Source organism: Bos javanicus, chromosome 3 (assembly GCF_032452875.1).
Source record: "Bos javanicus breed banteng chromosome 3, ARS-OSU_banteng_1.0, whole genome shotgun sequence".
Lineage (NCBI taxonomy): Eukaryota > Metazoa > Chordata > Mammalia > Artiodactyla > Bovidae > Bos > Bos javanicus.
The window spans coordinates 120,305,012-120,324,199 of NC_083870.1; the positions used below are offsets into that span (position 1 = coordinate 120,305,012).

At 61.4% G+C, this 19,188-nt stretch overlaps 1 protein-coding gene across 7 annotated transcripts in view; it reads right to left on the reverse strand.

The window, feature by feature from the left end:
- The window catches only part of LOC133244995 (transcription termination factor 4, mitochondrial-like), a 45,218-nt gene that overhangs the window by 20,461 nt on the left and 5,569 nt on the right, over nt 1-19,188 (reverse strand). For 5 of the 7 annotated variants that reach the window (XR_009735588.1, XM_061412916.1, XM_061412915.1 and 2 more), the window contains exons 2-10: nt 15,943-16,199; nt 15,011-15,243; nt 14,277-14,447; nt 13,452-13,592; nt 12,709-12,843; nt 10,457-10,717; nt 9,023-9,176; nt 3,582-3,675; nt 606-1,891 (exon numbers count right to left, since the gene is read on the reverse strand). Coding sequence is in view for 6 of the 7 variants with exons in the window: in XM_061412916.1 (XP_061268900.1) it covers nt 606-1,891; nt 3,582-3,675; nt 9,023-9,176; nt 10,457-10,717; nt 12,709-12,843; nt 13,452-13,592; nt 14,277-14,447; nt 15,011-15,243; nt 15,943-16,138 (2,671 nt within the window). In the remaining variant the exon portion in view is untranslated. Of the gene's footprint in view, nt 1-605; nt 1,892-3,581; nt 3,676-9,022; nt 9,177-10,456; nt 10,718-12,708; nt 12,844-13,451; nt 13,593-14,276; nt 14,448-15,010; nt 15,244-15,942; nt 16,276-19,188 lie in introns of those variants that run through there. The other 2 variants (XM_061412914.1, XM_061412918.1) reach the window with 2 other exon arrangements.

The window sequence follows — 19,188 nt, forward strand, 5'->3', positions numbered from 1 at the left end:
GGTTAGGGAAAAAGCCCTGTAGTCAATGCCAGGAAACTGGCAGTGAGGAAAACAACGGGCTGAAATGCAGCACCGCTGGGAAATTAGGGAAATAGAAGCGACAAGCCAAGGGCTGACCGCCAGCCCCGGAGCGGGGGTTCCGGGCGGGCAGCCTCCTTGCACACGGAGCACATGCAGATGTGAAATCCCACACGTGGCAAACCTCACCCAGAATGTCAGAAGACAGTGTGGAGAGCCACACAGACGCTCTCCCCACCCTGGAGGGGCGCGGTGCTCACCCAGACCTGGCTGCCCCTGAAGCCCGACAGCGTGTGGCGACCCAAGCCCCGCCTCCCCTCCTGGCAGGACTGCCGAGGCCGGGGCTCTGGGACCCCACGCCCTGCTGCACCGCACACAGCGGCCTGGACCCCGGGCTGCCCCTAGCACACGCGCTTGAGGTCCTAACTTTCAAGAGGCAAACTATAACTTCAGGTTCTTTTCTTAATATAATTCATCATTTCTGCCACACTATTCCGGGGATGAAGCCCTCCAAGACACCAGGATGAGGAGGCCCCCCAGCCCCACAGAGCCCACTCTGGGGGCAGCAGGAGCCCGGCCGCACATACTCAGCTGCGAGCCGTCGCGGTGGCAGCAGCTCCCTGTGTAGGTGCCCTCCTGGATCTCCGGCTGCAGCTCAGCCACCCTGAGGGGTGCAGGGCCGGGGCCCTCGGCTCTCACGGGCGTGGAGGTGACCTGGAGGCTCAGCCCAGGCGCCTCCAACGGGCACTCGTCCTCAGGGCCGGCTCCCGGCACGGGGAGGACGCAGCTCGGGCTGTCGAGGCCGTTCACATCCCGGGAGGGCTGTGAGGACACCAGACAGGTCTGGGACGGCTCTGTCTCCTCCAGGCCCAGGCAGCTCTCACGGAAGCGCCGGCCCCCACCCAGATCAACACAGGTGCCAGTCAGCAGCAGCAGCTCCCGGTCGTCCAGCACATCTGACCGCTGCCTGGGCAGGGCACCCACGTCCACGTCCGAGCCCACCAGCGAAGGCGAGGGTGTGCCCCCGAGTTCAGACGTGGCACACGAACAGTTGGAAGAAGTTCGGTCTGTCCAGTCCCTGAAAACAAGCTCCTTGAGGTTCCAGGAAAACGAATTCTCGCTAGCCTCTGTGACCTCCACAGCCTCAAGGGCGCCGGGCAGGTCAGTGGCCAGGGCGTAGCAGGCCGAGGAGCTGCCCGAGCGGCCACCCCGTGGGTCTGTGGCTCTCAGGTCCGACAAGGAGGCAGGGGCAGAGGGCGGGGGCTGCCCCGTCAGGACCAGCTCAGCGTAGGAGACGCCCCACGGCCCCGCCAGGCTCGAGGCGGACAGCTGCTCCTTTATCAGGCACGTGTGCAGCTCCTCCCTGTCCTGCTGTGCCCCCAGCCAGGGCTCGTCCAAAGGTGGCGTCGAGAACAAGAGCTGCAGCGTCCCTGGGGCGCTGGGGGCCGAGCGCGGGCTTCCCGGCAGCACGCTCTGCTCCCCCTCGGGGTCCTGCCCGGCCAGATGACCCTCGGTGTGGGGCGCGGCCGTGGCAGCGTCAGGGCCCTGGCCTGACTCGCTGGTGCCACCCCGCCCCGCCCGCACCTCCTGACATGGGCCATGCGTCTCGTCCCCACCACTCCTGTCTGCCCCGGGGATGGCAGCTTCAGAGTCTTCCTGGGAAGTAGATGGCTTCGTGTCCCCCAGCTCAGATCGACTCCCCGGCTGAAGGCCCCAGCTGAGGAGCTCTGCTGTCACCGGCTGCTCTTGCTCTGAGACAGAGCGCTGCTGGCCCTTGGGTGATGACGAGCCGCTGCGGGCGGGTGGGCCTCCCTCGGGCACGTCTCGCGGGCGCTCGGGCGGTGACTGGCTTCCTTCTGGGATGCTGTCCCCCCTGCAGGTTGTGACGCAGGACGACACAGTCACTTAGGAGCCACAGAGGTCACACGGACTCCCCCTCCAGCAGAGACGAGCACAAAGTGATTACCACCATGAACAGGACAGGAGAGAAGGTAAACTTCTATGACAAAGTTAAAAAAATGAAACACCAAGTCACATGTTCTCCAGACAAATCCACACTCAGCAGTGACTCACCCAGGCTCAGTCAGAGCGCTAGGACCCTGTGCTCAAGGCTGCGGTCCCCACGGTCACTGGGCCCGAGGGTGGTCAGGCTCCCAGCGTGGCGGGAGTTAAGGGGAGGAAGGGGAGGAACCATGACAGCTACGAACGCCACCAGATCCACAGCGCAGAGCGGGAGAGGGAGAGGAGTCGGGGCTGGGAGACCTGGGTGCAGGGTCCTGGGAGCCAGAGCACAGAGCCCCCGGCACGCTGGGGATGGGGTACCACAGAGGAAGAGGCCACCGCAGCCCCAGGTGACTGCGGAGCCACGGACAGGGGTCCAGCCCGGCCACTAACACCCACATGGCACAGTGCTGGGCGCTGCCCTGGGTCAGCCCAGGCTGGACAGTGGCCCCGAGGGCAACAGAGTGGCCGTGCCTGGCCTGGCTGGGGGACAGGCGTGCAGCAATGGGTAAGCATTGCAGCAGAGGGCCAGGAAGAGGCACCGAGAGGCAGGCCCCGCTCAAGGACCTCGGCAGTGGAGGCGGCTATGAGCGGGATTCCAAGGACCCGCAGGACTCTCCAGGGGAACCAAGGAGCGAGGGGCCCTCCCCTCCTTGCCCTGTGTGTGTGAGCACTCAGCCAGGACTGATGGGTCCACGCTGCTGCAACCACTGAAGCGAAGCCAGAAGCCAGGGCTGGACGCAAGCGGCAGGGGCTGCGTCTGCGGGCCGTGGCGCCGCTCGAGGGGCAGGCTTGCCCCGGGGACGCACGGTGCCTCCAGCACGTGCACATGTGTGGGAGGGCGTGTCTGACACACACGTCTGTGTAGCGAGGGCTCAGCCTCCAGGGCACGGGAGGTGGTCTGGGGGAGAGCTGGGGCACTTTTGCTGCTCACCGTTATGCTTCAGTACTTAAACACACACATTCACACAGCACGGGTTTAAAACATCATTTCAAGACAACTTGAAACCTGTGCGGTGTCAATAAGCCTCACACGATGGCTAGCAAAAGAAGCCAGAGACGAGGAAGTGCATCCGGTCAGGTTCAGGACAGGCCCTGCTGACCTGCGTCCTGACCCCGGGGCAGCAAGGGGCACCATGCGAAGCGGGAGCAGGCCTCCCAGGGGCAGAGGAGAAGACCCAGCGAGGCGGGCGCGTTGCTGCCACTCAGTCTCAAAGGGATTTTTCAAAACGAGAACCTGGCTGAGAACACAGAAGCGCTGCGCAGCAGGACTGTGACCACTGAACAAGCGGGTCTCACTCCTACTTTCCTGAGCTTTCCAAACTGAGCCCTGCTCCTCTAGATGGAATACTGTGTTGTTTAAAAACGCACAGCAAACAGGGTCAAGGGGTTTTCCAAATGAGGAAGTTATGCTGGGACCAGTTCGCTGGACCCTGACTAAACGCTTCCTTCCCCGTAAAGCAGGCGGCGGCACGGCCATGTGGGGCACCGGTGCCACCTCCGGCGCCCAGAGCACCTCCCCTCCCCTCCCGCGCGCACCTCCCCTCCCTCGGAGGGCTCACCCCGGCGGGCAGGCGGGAAGGGGGCCTCCGGGGGCCGTGGGGCACGTGTCCTGGCTCTCCGCTGGCTCTGGGGTCTCGGTGTCCACCTTTGCATCTGGCAAAAAAGAGTGTTTCCCACTGGCTAGCACATGCCACTGAAAGCCTCCTCCTGTGCGCTGGGCAGGGGCAGAAGTGCTGCCAGGCCCACGCCCACAGCACAGCCCTGGCTCCCAGCCCAGGCCTGGGCCTCTCACTGCTGACAGCCCCCAGGAGCTCCACTCTCTGACTCCGGGAGAGAACCAGAGGCCTGCGGCCTGAGGCTGCGCCTCTCCTCAGGGCTGCTGGCCTCCCTGCCATGCCCAGCCTGCTCTCTTGCCCAGGAGGCCGCCCGCTCCTTCTGGCCTGAGGGCCTGAGGAGGCACAGCCTCCCCAGCTCTGTCTCCCTCTGGAGTGTGGGGTCTTCTCCGCCTCATTGCTATGCTTATGCCACCTGGCTCTGCCCAGGCTCCAGAGGCCAGATAGAGTGCCAGCCTACAGCAGGGCTGGGGCACCGCAGTGACTGGGCTGGCAGGGGCGCGATGTCTGTGCTGCGCAGCAGCCTGTACGGGGGAGGCGCCCGGGAAGAGCCCGGCCCCTGCGGGCAGGAGTGGCGGACAGGCACCACGGGCAAGGATGCGATGCCCACAGGCCCACCATCAGACCGTGAGGGCAGAGCTCCAGTGACGCTGCCCGCCCACCTCCTACAAAGAGCACGAGTCACACGCACATTGAAAGAACTTAGATTCTAGAAAAAGAGAAAAGGGTATCAGTGACAGAGAAAAAAAACAGACGAAAAAAGGAGTCTTTGCAGATAGAAAACCCCAGATACAATGAAGGAAATCCCACGTTAAGAACAGGGGTCACTCAAAGAGAGTCAGCAGCCTGACAAAGCATCTATTAAAGAACTGGACCCAGGGCCATCGTTGCTGTCCAGTGGTGGACGTCTGCTCTTTCAAAGCAGGAGGGTGGGTTTACCCCCACAAGGGAGCGAGAGCCACACGCCACAGACCAGCTAAGGCCACGAGCACAGCTGCTGGACCTGTGCACACTGGGGCGGAGTGCACGGGGGGGAGGCCGGGAGCTCGGAGGTGCTGCATGACACGGGAGATACCCCAACACCAACCAAGCACGACAAACACCATCTGACAGTGAGACACCCCAACACCACCCAAGCACGACAAACACACCTGACGGGGAGACACCCCAACACCACCCAAGCACAACAAACACACCTGACGGGGAGACACCTCAACACCACCCGAGCATGACAAACACCATCTGACAGGGAGACACCCCAACACCACCCGAGCACAACAAACACACCTGACAGGGAGACACCTCAACACCACCCGAGCACGACAAACACCATCTGACGGGGAGACATCCCAACACCACCCGAGCACGACAAACACCATCTGACAGGGAGACACCCCAACACCACCCGAGCACGACAAACACCATCTGACAGGGAGACACCCCAACACCAACCGAGCACGACAAACATACCTGACAGGGAGACACCCCAACACCACCCGAGCACGACAAACATACCTGACAGGGAGACACCCCAACACCAACCGAGCACGACAAACATACCTGACAGGGAGACACCCCAACACCACCCGAGCACGACAAACACCATCTGACGGGGAGACACCCCAACACCACCCGAGCACGACAAACACCATCTGACAGGGAGACACCCCAACACCAACCGAGCACGACAAACACACCTGACAGGGAGACACCCCAACACCACCCGAGCACGACAAACACACCTGACGGGGAGACACCCCAACACCAACCAAGCACGACAAACACCATCTGACAGGGAGACACCCCAACACCAACCGAGCACGACAAACATACCTGACAGGGAGACACCCCAACACCACCCGAGCACGACAAACACCATCTGACAGGGAGACACCCCAACACCACCCGAGCACGACAAACACCATCTGACGGGGAGACACCCCAACACCACCGGAGCACGACAAACACACCTGACAGGGAGACACCCCAACACCACCCGAGCACGACAAACACATCTGACAGGGAGACACCCCAACATCACCCGAGCACGACAAACACCATCTGACGGGGAGACACCCCAACACCACCCGAGCACGACAAACACCATCTGACAGGGAGACACCCCAACACCAACCGAGCACGACAAACACACCTGACAGGGAGACACCCCAACACCACCCGAGCACGACAAACACACCTGACGGGGAGACACCCCAACACCACCCGAGCACGACAAACACACCTGACGGGGAGACACCCCAACACCAACCAAGCACGACAAACACCATCTGACAGGGAGACACCCCAACACCAACCGAGCACGACAAACATACTTGACAGGGAGACACCCCAACACCACCCGAGCACGACAAACACACCTGACGGGAGACACCCCAACACCACCCGAGCACGACAAACACATCTGACAGGGAGACACCCCAACACCACCCGAGCACGACAAACACCATCTGACGGGGAGACACCCCAACACCACCGGAGCACGACAAACACACCTGACAGGGAGACACCCCAACACCACCCGAGCACGACAAACACATCTGACAGGGAGACACCCCAACATCACCCGAGCACGACAAACACCATCTGACGGGGAGACACCCCAACACCACCCACACACAAACACACCTGACAGGGAGACACCCCAACACCACCCGAGCACGACAAACACATCTGACAGGGACACCCCAACATCACCCGAGCACGACAAACACCATCTGACGGGGAGACACCCCAACACCAACCGAGCACGACAAACACACCTGACAGGGAGACACCCCAACACCACCCGAGCACGACAAACACACCTGACGGGGAGACACCCCAACACCACCCGAGCACGACAAATATACCTGACAGGGAGACACCCCAACACCACCCGAGCACGACAAACACCATCTGATAGGGAGACACCCCAACACCACCCGAGCACGACAAACACACCTGACAGGGAGACACCCCAACACCACCCGAGCACGACAAACACCATCTGACAGGGAGACACCCCAACACCACCCGAGCACGACAAACACCATCTGACAGGGAGACACCCCAACACCACCGGAGCACGACAAACACACCTGACAGGGAGACACCCCAACACCACCCGAGCACGACAAACACATCTGACAGGGAGACACCCCAACATCACCCGAGCACGACAAACACCATCTGACGGGGAGACACCCCAACACCACCCGAGCACGACAAACACCATCTGACAGGGAGACACCCCAACACCAACCGAGCACGACAACACACCTGACAGAGCACCCAACACCACCGAGCCGACAAACACACCTGACAGGGAGACACCCCAACACCACCCGAGCACGACAAACACACCTGACGGGGAGACACCCCAACACCAACCAAGCACGACAAACACCATCTGACAGGGAGACACCCCAACACCAACCGAGCACGACAAACATACCTGACAGGGAGACACCCCAACACCACCCGAGCACGACAAACACCATCTGACAGGGAGACACCCCAACACCACCCGAGCACGACAAACACCATCTGACGGGGAGACACCCCAACACCACCGGAGCACGACAAACACACCTGACAGGGAGACACCCCAACACCACCCGAGCACGACAAACACATCTGACAGGGAGACACCCCAACATCACCCGAGCACGACAAACACCATCTGACGGGGAGACACCCCAACACCACCCGAGCACGACAAACACCATCTGACAGGGAGACACCCCAACACCAACCGAGCACGACAAACACACCTGACAGGGAGACACCCCAACACCACCCGAGCACGACAAACACACCTGACGGGGAGACACCCCAACACCACCCGAGCACGACAAACACACCTGACGGGGAGACACCCCAACACCAACCAAGCACGACAAACACCATCTGACAGGGAGACACCCCAACACCAACCGAGCACGACAAACATACCTGACAGGGAGACACCCCAACACCACCCGAGCACGACAAACACCATCTGACAGGGAGACACCCCAACACCACCCGAGCACGACAAACACACCTGACAGGGAGACACCCCAACACCACCCGAGCACGACAAACACCATCTGACAGGGAGACACCCCAACACCACCCGAGCACGACAAACACCATCTGACAGGGAGACACCCCAACACCACCGGAGCATGACAAACACACCTGACAGGGAGACACCCCAACACCACCCGAGCACGACAAACACACCTGACGGGGAGAGCTCACATCCCATCAGACTCACACAGTCACACCTAAGGCCTGACACACACCATCTGACAGGGAGCACTCACGTCCTGTCGACACCACAGTCACATTTCCCCTCACTGACTGTATTAAATCCACTGGTGTTTCCTCCAAGTCCAGGTCTTTCCACAGACTCGCCCTCAGGTGACAGCACCCAGGGCGCCAGCCTGGGAGGGCCCCCGAGCCGACACCAGGGCGCCCGGTCGAGCCTCCTGGAGTGGAAGTGAGCTCCCTGGAGGCTGCCGGAGCCTCCGCTGGGCCTCTGCTTGCCGGGGCTCCACCTGCAGAAGCCCCGCACCGCGCCCCTCACACGGTCTCACGGCGTCACGGTGTGGACTCGGGGCTTTTATTGGAGTCATCCTAAATGTTCAGTTAAAAGCACTGGAAGGCCTCCCTCGTGGCTCAGGGTAAGGAATCCGTCTGCCCGTGTAAGAGACGCAGACTCAGTCCCTGGTCTGGGATGAGCCCGCGTGCCGAGGGCGGTGCGGCCGGGCACCACCGCTGCTGAGCCTGCGATCTAGATCCCGCGAGCCGCAGCCAGAGCCACGAGCCTCAGCCACTGGAGCCCAGGCACCCGAGAGCCACTGCTCCCCAGCAGAGGCCACTGCAGCGAGAAACCCTCCACCTTGACTAGAGAGGCGCCTCCGCTCTCCACAGCTAGAGGAAAGCCTGCCCAGCGACAAAGACCCTGCACAGCTAAAAATAAGTAAGTAAATTAGAGGAAAAAAAAAAAAAACACTGGGAATAGACAAAACTAAACAAACCCTACAAGACTGCTGCCTCAGGGATGGACCTGACGTCAGTCCCGCCTTCGGCTGCTTACAGAAAGCTGCGTCACTTACTCGCACAGCAAGACTGCCAACCAGCTGTGCCGCCGGGCGCAGGCACACGTGACTCACTTGGGCATCTCCCGTCCTGCGCTCTGCGCCAACACAGCCGTGAGACCCACGCAAGCGCCCCATCCCCTGGGGACGTGGAAGGCCCACAAGAGACAGAGAAGACCACCAAGTCCACAGAGCAGGGTCCCCACGCCACCACTGCCCCCATCACGCCCACGCCCACCCCCAGCTCCAGCTCCTCTCCCGTGCAGAGGGTGGCCCAGGAGGAGGAGGGGCTGTTCTCACCCTGGGCTGTGCCCGCAGGCTCGTCCCCCGTGCTGACCCCAGGCCCACTCTGGCTGCCAGCGTCCAGGCAGCTGGCCAGGTCCCGCAGAGGGAAGGAGCTGTCGTAGGCAAGGTCCATGTGGTGGTAGAAACCGGGAATCAGGAAGGTGATGTTCTGGGGACAAAGGGTGCTTCAGAACTCGGCAAGGCCCCGCCTGGGCAGAGAGCAGAGGACACGAGCAGGCCCGGACGGGGTCAGAACGACCCCAGGTCAGGATGCAAGGCCCGGACGGGGTCAGAACGACCCCGGGTCAGGACGCGAGCAGGCCCGGACGGGGTCCGAACGACCCCGGGTCAGGATGCAAGCAGGCCCGGACGGGGTCCAGGACGGCCCCGGGTCAGGACGTGAGCAGGTCCAGAATGCCCCCGGGTTAGGACGTGAGCAGGCCCGGACAGGGTCCAGGACGACCCCGGGTCAGGATGCGAGCAGGCCCGGATGGTGTCCAGGACGGCCCCGGGTCAGGCTCCTCTCAGCAGGTCCGAGCACCCCCAACGCCCACCATGGAAATCGTAACTAGTTCCTCTTTCCCTTAGCAAACCCTAAGCAGCCTGCATTCACGGACTCCCTGCAAGGACTCGGTGTCCCCACGTTCCTGTGGGATGCCCTTGTCCAGAAAGTACTCCAACTATGTGGTCGCTGACTTCAATTGAACTGTTTCATTTAATTCAAACTAGCATTTCTATTAGAAAACAGGGAAGGATCTCTTTTGAGGCTCTGCTTAAAGTTCTGGCTGGCTGGCTGGCGTGCAGTGCTGGCCCCAGCAAGGGTGGCGAGAGGCGATGGCTGCCCATGGGCATCGAGGTGCTCAGTGGAAGGCATGGGGAGCCCAGGCCAGCACCCACCTCAAGAGCCGGGCCAGCCAGGCGTGGGGCCAGGGGCAGGGGCTGCTCAGGTGCCGAGTGACACAGCATACATACAGCAGCCTTTCCCTCCAGTGTGAACCACCCCTCCACCAAGTGGGGGCCCATGCCCCTCCCCAGAAGCCCTGGAGGACCACCGAGACCACCAGGGAGGCCCCCTCAGGTGGCCTGACAGGCTCGCCTACCCGCAGAGCCCAGCCCCGCCCAAGAAAGAGGTTACAGAGACGCCCCCTCCGAGCCGACCCACCGCCACCCCTGGATGGTGGGAGGAGGCATGCAGGCTGTGACACCACCCTGCAGGAACTCAGGCCAGACCTCGTGTGGGACAGGCTTTTGGGCAGAGCCCCTTCCCTCTCCTGGGGGGCACCAGGCATGCAAGGGCTCTGTCGGAGGTCCAGACAAACGGGCACAGGTGGGGCGTGGGGCCAAGGCAGAGGTCCCGCTCTCTGGGCCCAAGTCCCCAGGGAAGCCGGCCACTGCAGCAGCAGGCAGGGCGCACAGGCCTGAGGGGGTCACGCCCGGCCCCCAGCCCACCTTGCCCAGGAGCTCAGCCTTTCCGTAACCAAACAGCATGAGGGCAAAGCTGTGGTTGATGCCGTAGATGGTCCCGTCCGGCAGGAGCGTGATGAGCCCACTGATGGTGGAGAACACCCAGACGGATGCTGAGTAGCCCCCGCCAGGGGCCGCCTCGCCATCTGCAGCCTCCTCGCTGCCCGGCTGGGACTTCAGCTTCAGGCTCACAGGGAAGGTGGCTCCATCCCTGGCTCTTCCGACGGATCTCTGAATCTTGAGGTGCTGGAAGAAAGACACGCCACTGTGCCCACCGCGGCACCTCTGGTGGCCCAAGCTGTGAGGCTTTGCTGCTCGGCGGGCGCCCCCGGGACACCCACCCTCCACCCTGCTCTTCCTGCCTCATCTCCCCACCACCCCACCCCAACCCTAGGGATGGCAGAGGCCTGACCAAGAGCCGTGGCTGGGCTGGGACCCAAGCCAGCACGGCCGCTTCCCACTCCAGAACAACCCGAACACGGTGCACACGGGCCATCCAGCCACGCGCCAGGACCAGCCTGGCCCCTCTCCCAGCCCTGCAGGAAGCGAGTGCCTGCCCACTCCCCACCTGGACCACCAGGCCCCAGCACCCGCCTCTGCAGGCGGGGGGCGGGGGCTCCCCAGACTGCTGGCCTCCAGGTGGTCTGTCCATCTCCACTCTGCCTCCACGGCCCCCATCATCCACACAGCCAAGTCCTCCATCGTGTTTCTCTGCTTTAAATGCTCAGAACCTGTCTGCTCTCCTGAGCAAATCCCACAAGAGCAGTGTGTAACAGGCTTTCCTGGTCAGCTCCTTGCTGCTCTAGAGACGGCCGGTCCCCAGGCCTGTGTCTACCCCTCTCCCAGTGCTGCCTGCCTCCTTTTTAAGGGTTCCCCCGCAAGATCTGCAGAGGCCCGAGGCCCGAACATGGGGGAGCTCCCTGCACCAGCCCTGCATCCTGACCAGGGGCGGAATCAAGACCCCAGGCTTCCCCTGGTAAGACCCCGGGCCCCGGTGAGCCCTGAGGAAAGAGGGCACAGCCTCTTTTGCGGCAGAGGTGGCAGGTGGATCCAGCACGGAGCTGCTGGGAGCGTGCCTGCACACGCCTACTGGTGCACACGCGCACGCGCGCCTCCTGGCACACACAGACACGCGCCTCCTGGCACGCTCACCTCCTCTGGATGTGTGCCTGGGGTGGGACACAAGCGTGCTTACGTTCAGAGTTAAGCAAGGGCTTCCCAGGCGGCGCTGGGAACCTGCCTGCCAATGCAGGAGCCAGAAGAGACGTGGGTTCGATCCCTGGGTCGGAAGACCCCCTGGAGGAGTGCATGGCAACCCACTCCAGTATTCCTGCCTGGAGAATCCCATGGACAGAGAAGCCTGGCGGCTACAGTCCACAGAGTGGCGAAAAGTAGGACACGACTGAAGCGACGTAGCATGTCCAAAAGGACTTACGCCAGCCCGCCAGAGTTAAGCATAAGAGGCTGCCGAACAGTCCCCACAGTGGTTGCGCCAGCTGAGCCCCACAGCGTCGGGCTTCAGGAGGCCCGCTGTCTGAGGACAGAGCAAGGAGCATAAAGAGAGGACGATGCGGGAGGGGAGGCTTCCATCGACCTAGAGGGACTGAAGCTAGTACCCCACCTCCCGGGAGGGCCCGGCTCTCAGCCAGAAGCCAGAGGACAGCCAGGGAGAGCCCACGACGCCCTGGCAGGGTCTATCTCCTGCAGCAGCAGAGCCGACCTCACCCCAGCTTGACCACCCCTGTCTGTCTGACCCTGCAGGCCGCTGATCGCTACATCCAGTGAATCCTGGCAGCGCGATCTCTATGAGAAGGCCGTGCGCAAGTTGTGAAACAGGGCCCCTGGGAACTGGGGGGTCCACCTGAGAAGAGAACCACCCCCGCCCCAACCTCCACTGCCCCCTAGAGCTGCCGAGCGACCGCCACCACCTGACCCGCAGTCCTGACTTGGGCGGGAGACAACACCCACCAGTCACTCCTGCTCCTCAAGCCCCCAGACCTCTCAATAAAGAGGCCCCAACAGGAGCTCCAGGAACGGGACCGGGGGCAGGGGTGGCCAGGCGGGCGCCGCAGAAGCTCGGAGCCTCGGTCACGACTGCAGTGCAGACACCCCTGCCGTCAGCTCATGAAGCTGAGTCTAAGAACTCGACCGACACAAGACAGAGAGACTCCAGCGGCCACAGGGCCCAGCCTCAGCCAGGCAGCACCAGTGGCCCGGGTCCTGCCCTGAGGACCTACCGTGGGGACGTGCTCGCCAGGAGCGGGGAGCTGCAGGGAAGGGATGAGGTCTGTGATGCGCTGCCCAACCACCTCCTCCCCAGACGCGAAGCCATGCAGGTGTGCGAAGAGCCCGTCGCAGGATGTCACGGTGCCCTGGGAGGAAAAGCCGGTGTCAGCCTTGTGACCCACGTTTCCTGCGCTTCAGCTTTAAACCTCACTGAGCCTCCGTGCCTTCCAGCTGAAGGTAAGGCTATGGGTGCTCCCCCCGCCCCCCCCTTGGAAGTGCAGCCACCCTCAGAACGCCGTCTCCCGTCCCCTGCCAGACGTTCCCAAACGCGTGTTCCCCCAGGCACCCACAGAAGCCCGGCTCACGCTGGAGGCTCACGGACCACACACACCCGGCACCCCGCGCCGGCCTCGAGTGCGGCCTGCGTGCCGGCCACCGGGGGGTGATGTATGGCCTCGAGTGCGGCCTGCGTGCCGGCCACCACCCGGGGGCGATGTATGACTTTATCCAAGTGTTAAGACCATCCGCTGGGGGGCCGGGCTCGTATCCCACGTGTATAGGTGAGGGAACAGAGGCCAGGGAGGCCGGATGCCCTGCCCAAGTGCAGCTACCAGGAGGGCAGCGGGCACACCCTCCAGGCCCCAGGCCCTCTTCCTGCCCGAAGGCCCCGGGGAACACCACGTGCTGACGTGCTGGGGGGGGCGGGCCCCGAGTGGTAAAGGGACGCACAGCTGGGAACCCAAACGTGACTCACGTCGCTCCGGAACGCCACCCAGGCTGAGACCCGCTCCACGGGCTCCAGCACGACCACGCGGCAGAGGCTGCGCTCCTGCTTCACCCGCTTCATCCACACGGAGACCGGGATCCTCTCCCCGCTGCGGCTCACAACGTCCACCTGGGCACAGAGGGGCTCAGAGCGGCCCGAGCCCGGCCCGCGGGCACGCCTGCCCGCTGCTCACCCACCTCCCAGACAGAAACTAAGCAAAGCGCAAACAAGGCCTCCGACGCCCGACTGTACGGCCTCTGACTGAGTGGCCTATCAGAAGAGTACGTGTTCTCAAACCCCACTTCACGGTAATAAAGCGAGGGGAATGTGGCGGCCAGGCTTCTCAAAGAGACACCCCACATGCTGAGTGCCTACATTTCCTTCTTGGCGCTCGTCCCGCGCACGGGTTATTTTCTGCGTGTACGTGGTCCTATCTAACTTGTTTCAGGGCCTGCGGCTCAGGGCTCAGCATTTAACACGCAGGTTAACACGCAGCCTGTTAACGTCCAGCCTGGATACACACACGGGAGAGCCCAAAGCTCCAGGGAGCCCTTGCAGCCATGCCAGCCCCCAACACCACCAGACAGCGGGGCATGGAGACGGAGAGGGAGACGACAGAACTGCAGCTCCCCGGAGCCTGGCCTGGGCCCTGCAGGCTTGCAGTGCGCTCCTCCTCCAGGAGCACCAGGAAGGCACAGCGTCCCCACTGACGTGGCCTCCCCGACGCCCACCCCTTCCCAGCTGCCTCCTACGCCAGGGCCGAGGGCGAGACAGCCGACTGCGAGCACCGGCAGCCCAGAGGCCCGCACTCACCACGGTGCCGAACACGACGGCGGCGTGCCCGTCAGCCTCCACGTGCTCCTCGCTGAGGGCCTGCACCACGTCGGGGTCCGGCTTCAGGAAGAACTGCGTGAGCTTCTGGCCGATGAGGTCATGGCTGCTGTGGCCCAGGAGCTGGCAGGCCCTGTCGTTGGCCACCAGGATCTGCGGTCACAGAGAGGAGGGCCCTGTGTCACCAGCAGCTCCTCCGCCCCCTGGAACAGCCGAGGGGAAGGCGGCGCAGGCCTCACTCCCCACCCCGCCGTCGGCACTCTCGGCAGAGCCACCCCGGCTCCTCCATCCCAGAGAAACAGAAACCGCTGCTGGCAGTGCGGCAGGCAGTACGGAGACTGCAGCCAGGCCGGCTTCCCCCAGCAAGATGGGCGCGGAGGTGCGGGCCAGCCCCACGCCCACCCATCTGAAAGCCTCAGCTCTGCGCACACAAACACGCATCCTGCAAATGCATTTGCTTTAAATCCTGGCTCTCCACGCTCGGCAAATGAGATTACATGACACACTACCCCCTCTCGAGTCTCTGCATCGATGGGAGGACTCGATCTGTCCAGACAGATTCATACTGAGGTCTCCAAAGTCATCGCTCTCGCCACTGCAGAGGCAGATGCAGCCTTTCTCCTAACTGTACTGACACACCTGGGCGCCCGTCTGAGGCCGTAAGCTGAGGCCGCAGACCCCAGGCGCGCAGCTGGGTCACACCCCGAAGCACGCACCTCTGCGGTCTTGGCATCCACGGTGAACACGGCCTTGTTGGGGTTGCACACGGGGGCCGGGAGCAGCGGCGTGGACCACCCTGGGGACAAGCCCCGCAGCAGGGAGCAGCAGGACGTGCTGCCCAGGGACCCCGTGCGGTCCGCCTGCCCAGGCGTGGCCGAGCAGTGCAACTTGCTCGTGCAGATGCTTTGGGCGGCCAGTGACGTCAGGCAGTAGGAGCTCCACCTCTCCTCTGGAAAGCGGAGGGACGCGTGAGACCCCACCTGCCCCGCCTCGAGCTCCCACAGGGGGCCCGAGGACGAGGGGACGCGTGAGACCCCACCCAGCCCCGCCTCCTGCTCCCGCAGGGGGCCCGAGGACGAGGGGACGGGACGCATGAGACCCCACCCAGCCCCACCTCCTGCTCCCGCAGGGGGCCCGAGAACGAGGGGACTACAGCGTTGAAGAGCACTTGGACGTGCATCCAGCGCCCCCCGGGGTCCGCCAAGACCCCCACACAGCAGCATGAGCGCTGAGCTCCCTGCTGTCCCAAGGCCCTCCAGGGCCCCCGGCCGCAGGGTCGTTTACCATCACTCCAGAAAGTCCACTCCAGCAAGCGGGACGTTCTCACCCAGCCCCTCCAGGTCCTCCTCTGCTTTTTGCACCTCCCTCCCCCCAGCCCGCTCCTCCAGCTCAAGCCAACTCCCACCTGCTGCCCCTCACGGGGACCCTCCCACAAGGAGCTGCCCTGGCAGAGCAGCGCTCTCCCCTGGCTGGATCTGGGCCCTGCAGGCCGATCCCAGCCCGGCTTGGACGAGGAGAGTGTCTCGTCTGCTCAGGAGTCACAGCAGGCCTTCCCCTCTTCCTGTCAGAGCAGAGTCGCCAAGCGAGGAGGCCCACATGGCCCCGTCCTGCACAGGCGCCACCCGGCCGGCGGAGAGAGGCTGCTTACCCGACAGCGCAATACGGCTCTGGCAGAGCTTCGACAGCCCGGTCCTCCTGCTCGAGTGTCTATGGGCTGAGGACCCAGACCTGCCGGGCTCCGAGGCTGCAGGCGCGGCGTGGCCCTCCGGGGGCACTGACAGGGAGGGGCTCCCGCCCGGGCCCTGGTAGTCCTCTGCGGAGGCCATCGAACCCCCGTCCTCCATGAGGAGCTAGAGAGCCAGCGGGACGGCTGTCCACCGAAACACCAAGGAAACTGACCAGCGTCTGCCAGGCAAGGACACAGGCAGCTTAGCTAGCTCGTCCTTCAGCTCAGTCCCAAACGGCCGTCTGGGGTCAGAACCTATGATGCGAGGACCATCGGAACAAAGAGGAAGGGGTGGGAAAGAGAGAAGGGAAGGGGGGAACCTGAGCGGAGTGGGAAGGGGCCAGGAAGGACGCTGCAGTACAGACCCACGGGTGGGGGGCCCAGCCAGGGGCCTCCAGGGCCAGGGCGCTGTGCCCCTAGAGCCTGCACCCCACTTCTGCATTACCGTCTGGGCGTCCAGAACCAAGAGCTGGCAGCTAGGGTTACAGGAAACAGAGACTGTGCTCTCAGAGGCTGTGCATAGACTCTCACACACTCTGAACTCCAGCACAGAGACCGTGGTCCCAGAGGAGCCTGGGCCGGACCATGTGTGGGTCCCAGAGAGGCTCCCAGAGAAGCAGGCGGCAGCAGGGCTTCCCCTGGGGACTGGGATGCTGGCTGCAATCATTTCTGTGATCTCGATCCTCGGGCTGACACCAGGGCTCATGGGCACAACCCTGGAACCCCCCCCCCACCCTAGTAGCACCAGGGGTTCTGCCCAGCCCACCAGTGTGCCCACAACAACGCCACGAGGCAAGGCCTCCCAGGCAGCTGGGCTGGGTCCAGTCCTACACACCAGCAGACCCACAGCAGCCGGCCCCAGTGCAACAGAACGCTGCACGCCACCCACACAGGAAAGAGCCCTGAAGCCTCAGGTCCTGCTGCCAGGGCGGGGCATGCTGTGGGGCCCCACAGGACCCCACGGGACATTGTTCACACAAGGCCACTTCTCCGAGGCTGGGAGACATAACTAACCTACCTAGTATGAAAAAATGAAGGTTAGCAAGATGAAGCGATGGAAGAATATGTTCCAAATGAAAGAACGATGGAAAACCTCAGAGAAAGAACTTAACAAAACAAAGATGAATAATCCACCCAGGTGGCTCAGTGGTAAAGAATCCACCTTCGAACACAGGAGACCTGGGTTCAATCCCGGGATCAGGAGGATCCCCTGGAGGAGGAAATGGCAACCTGCTCCAGTATTCTTGCCTGGAGAATCCTATGGACAGAGGAGACTAGTGGAGTACAGTCCATGGGGTCGCAAAGAGTCAGGCACGAGTAACCAAACACACACACAATCCACCTGATAAAAGTGTTAGTGTCCAACTTAGTCGTGTCCAACTCTTTGTGACCCCAGGGACGGTAGCCCCAGACTCCTCTGTGCATGGAATTCTCCAGGTAAGAATACTGGAGCGGGTTGCCATTGCCTTCTCCAGGGGATCTTCCTGATCCGAATATTGAACCTGGCTCTCCTGCATTACAGGCAGATTCTTTACCATCTAAGCCACCAGGGAAGCCCAAGAGTTCAAGATCATGACCATAAAGATGCTCACAGGATTCAGGAGGGCAAAGGGATGGACACAGTGAGAACATCTACTAAGAGTGGAAAATATGTAAAAGAACCAATCAGAACTGGAGAATACAACAGACAAAGAAATGCACTGGGAGGAATCAAGCAGATCAGATGACAGAGGAACAGACCAAAGACCTGGAAGGCTGAGTAGCAGAACCGCCCAAGCTGGACAGGAAGAATAAACCAGAATCGAGGAAAATGAGAACAGCCTCAGGGACCGCCGGGACAATATCAAGCACGGCAACATTCAAGTTAGAGAGGCCGCAGCAAGAGCAGAGAGGCAGAGCAGGGGCCTCCCTGGAGAGCACAACGGCGCAAGGGGCAGAGCGCCAGGCCCCGGAAGCACACGGCAACACGGCAGCGGTGCTGAGAGGCGACAGGCGGCCACCAGACTCCCTGTGGAGATGGCCCCTAATGTACATAAACGTCAAACCCATACGATGTACACCGAAACCAATGCTGCAAGTCAACTATACCTCACCTTTAAAAAAGGCATAAGAAAAGAAAAATAGGCAAAAGACAGGAAAAAAATTTCTCAGGAGAATATCCTGTAAACCTATGACAAGAAGCTTAATCATGACATTTGCATAACCATGACTACTTTACACCTACTAAATCAGCAAATATAGAAAACTCAGCAGTGGCCACAGGACTGGAAAAGGTCAGCTTTCATTCCAATCCCAAAGAAAGGCAATGCCAAAGAATGCTCAAACTACCGCACAATTGCACTCATCTCACACACTAGTAGAGTAATGCTCAAAATTCTCCAAGCCAGGCTTCAACGGTATGTGAACCGTGAACTTCTAAAGCTTCAAGCTAAATTTAGAAGAGGCAGAGGAACCGAGATCAAATTGCCAACATCCACTGGATCATCAAAAAAGTGAGAGAGTTCCAAAAAAACATCTGCTTTATTGACTCTGACAAAGCCTTTGACTGTGTAGATCATAACAAACTGTGGAAAATTCTTCAAGGGATGGGAATACCAGACCACCCGACGTGCCTTCTGAGAAATCTGTATGCAGGTCAGGAAGCAACAGTTAGAACTGGACATGGAACAACAGACTTTTCAAAATTAGGAAAGGAGTACATCAAGGCTGTATATTGTCATCCTGATTATTTAACTTATATGCAGAGTACATCATGAGAAATGCTGGACTGGATGAAGCACAAGCTGGAATCAAGATTGCCGGGAGAAATATCAATAACCTCAGACATGCAGATGACACCACCCTTATGGCAGAAAGTGAAGAGGAACTAAAGAGCCTCTTGATGAAAGTGAAAGAGGAGAGTGAAAGAGTTGGCTTAAAACTCAACATTCAGAAAACTAAGATCATGGCATCTGGTCCCATCACTTCATGGCAAACAGATGGTGAGACAAGGGAAACAGTGACAGACTATTTTGGGGGCTCCAAAATCACTGCAGATGGTGACTGCAGCCATGAAATTAAAAGACGCTTGCTCCTTGGAAGGAAAGTCATGACCAACCTAGACAGCATATTCAAAAGCAGAGACACCACTACTTTGCCAACAAAGGTCCGTCTAGTCAAGGCTATGGT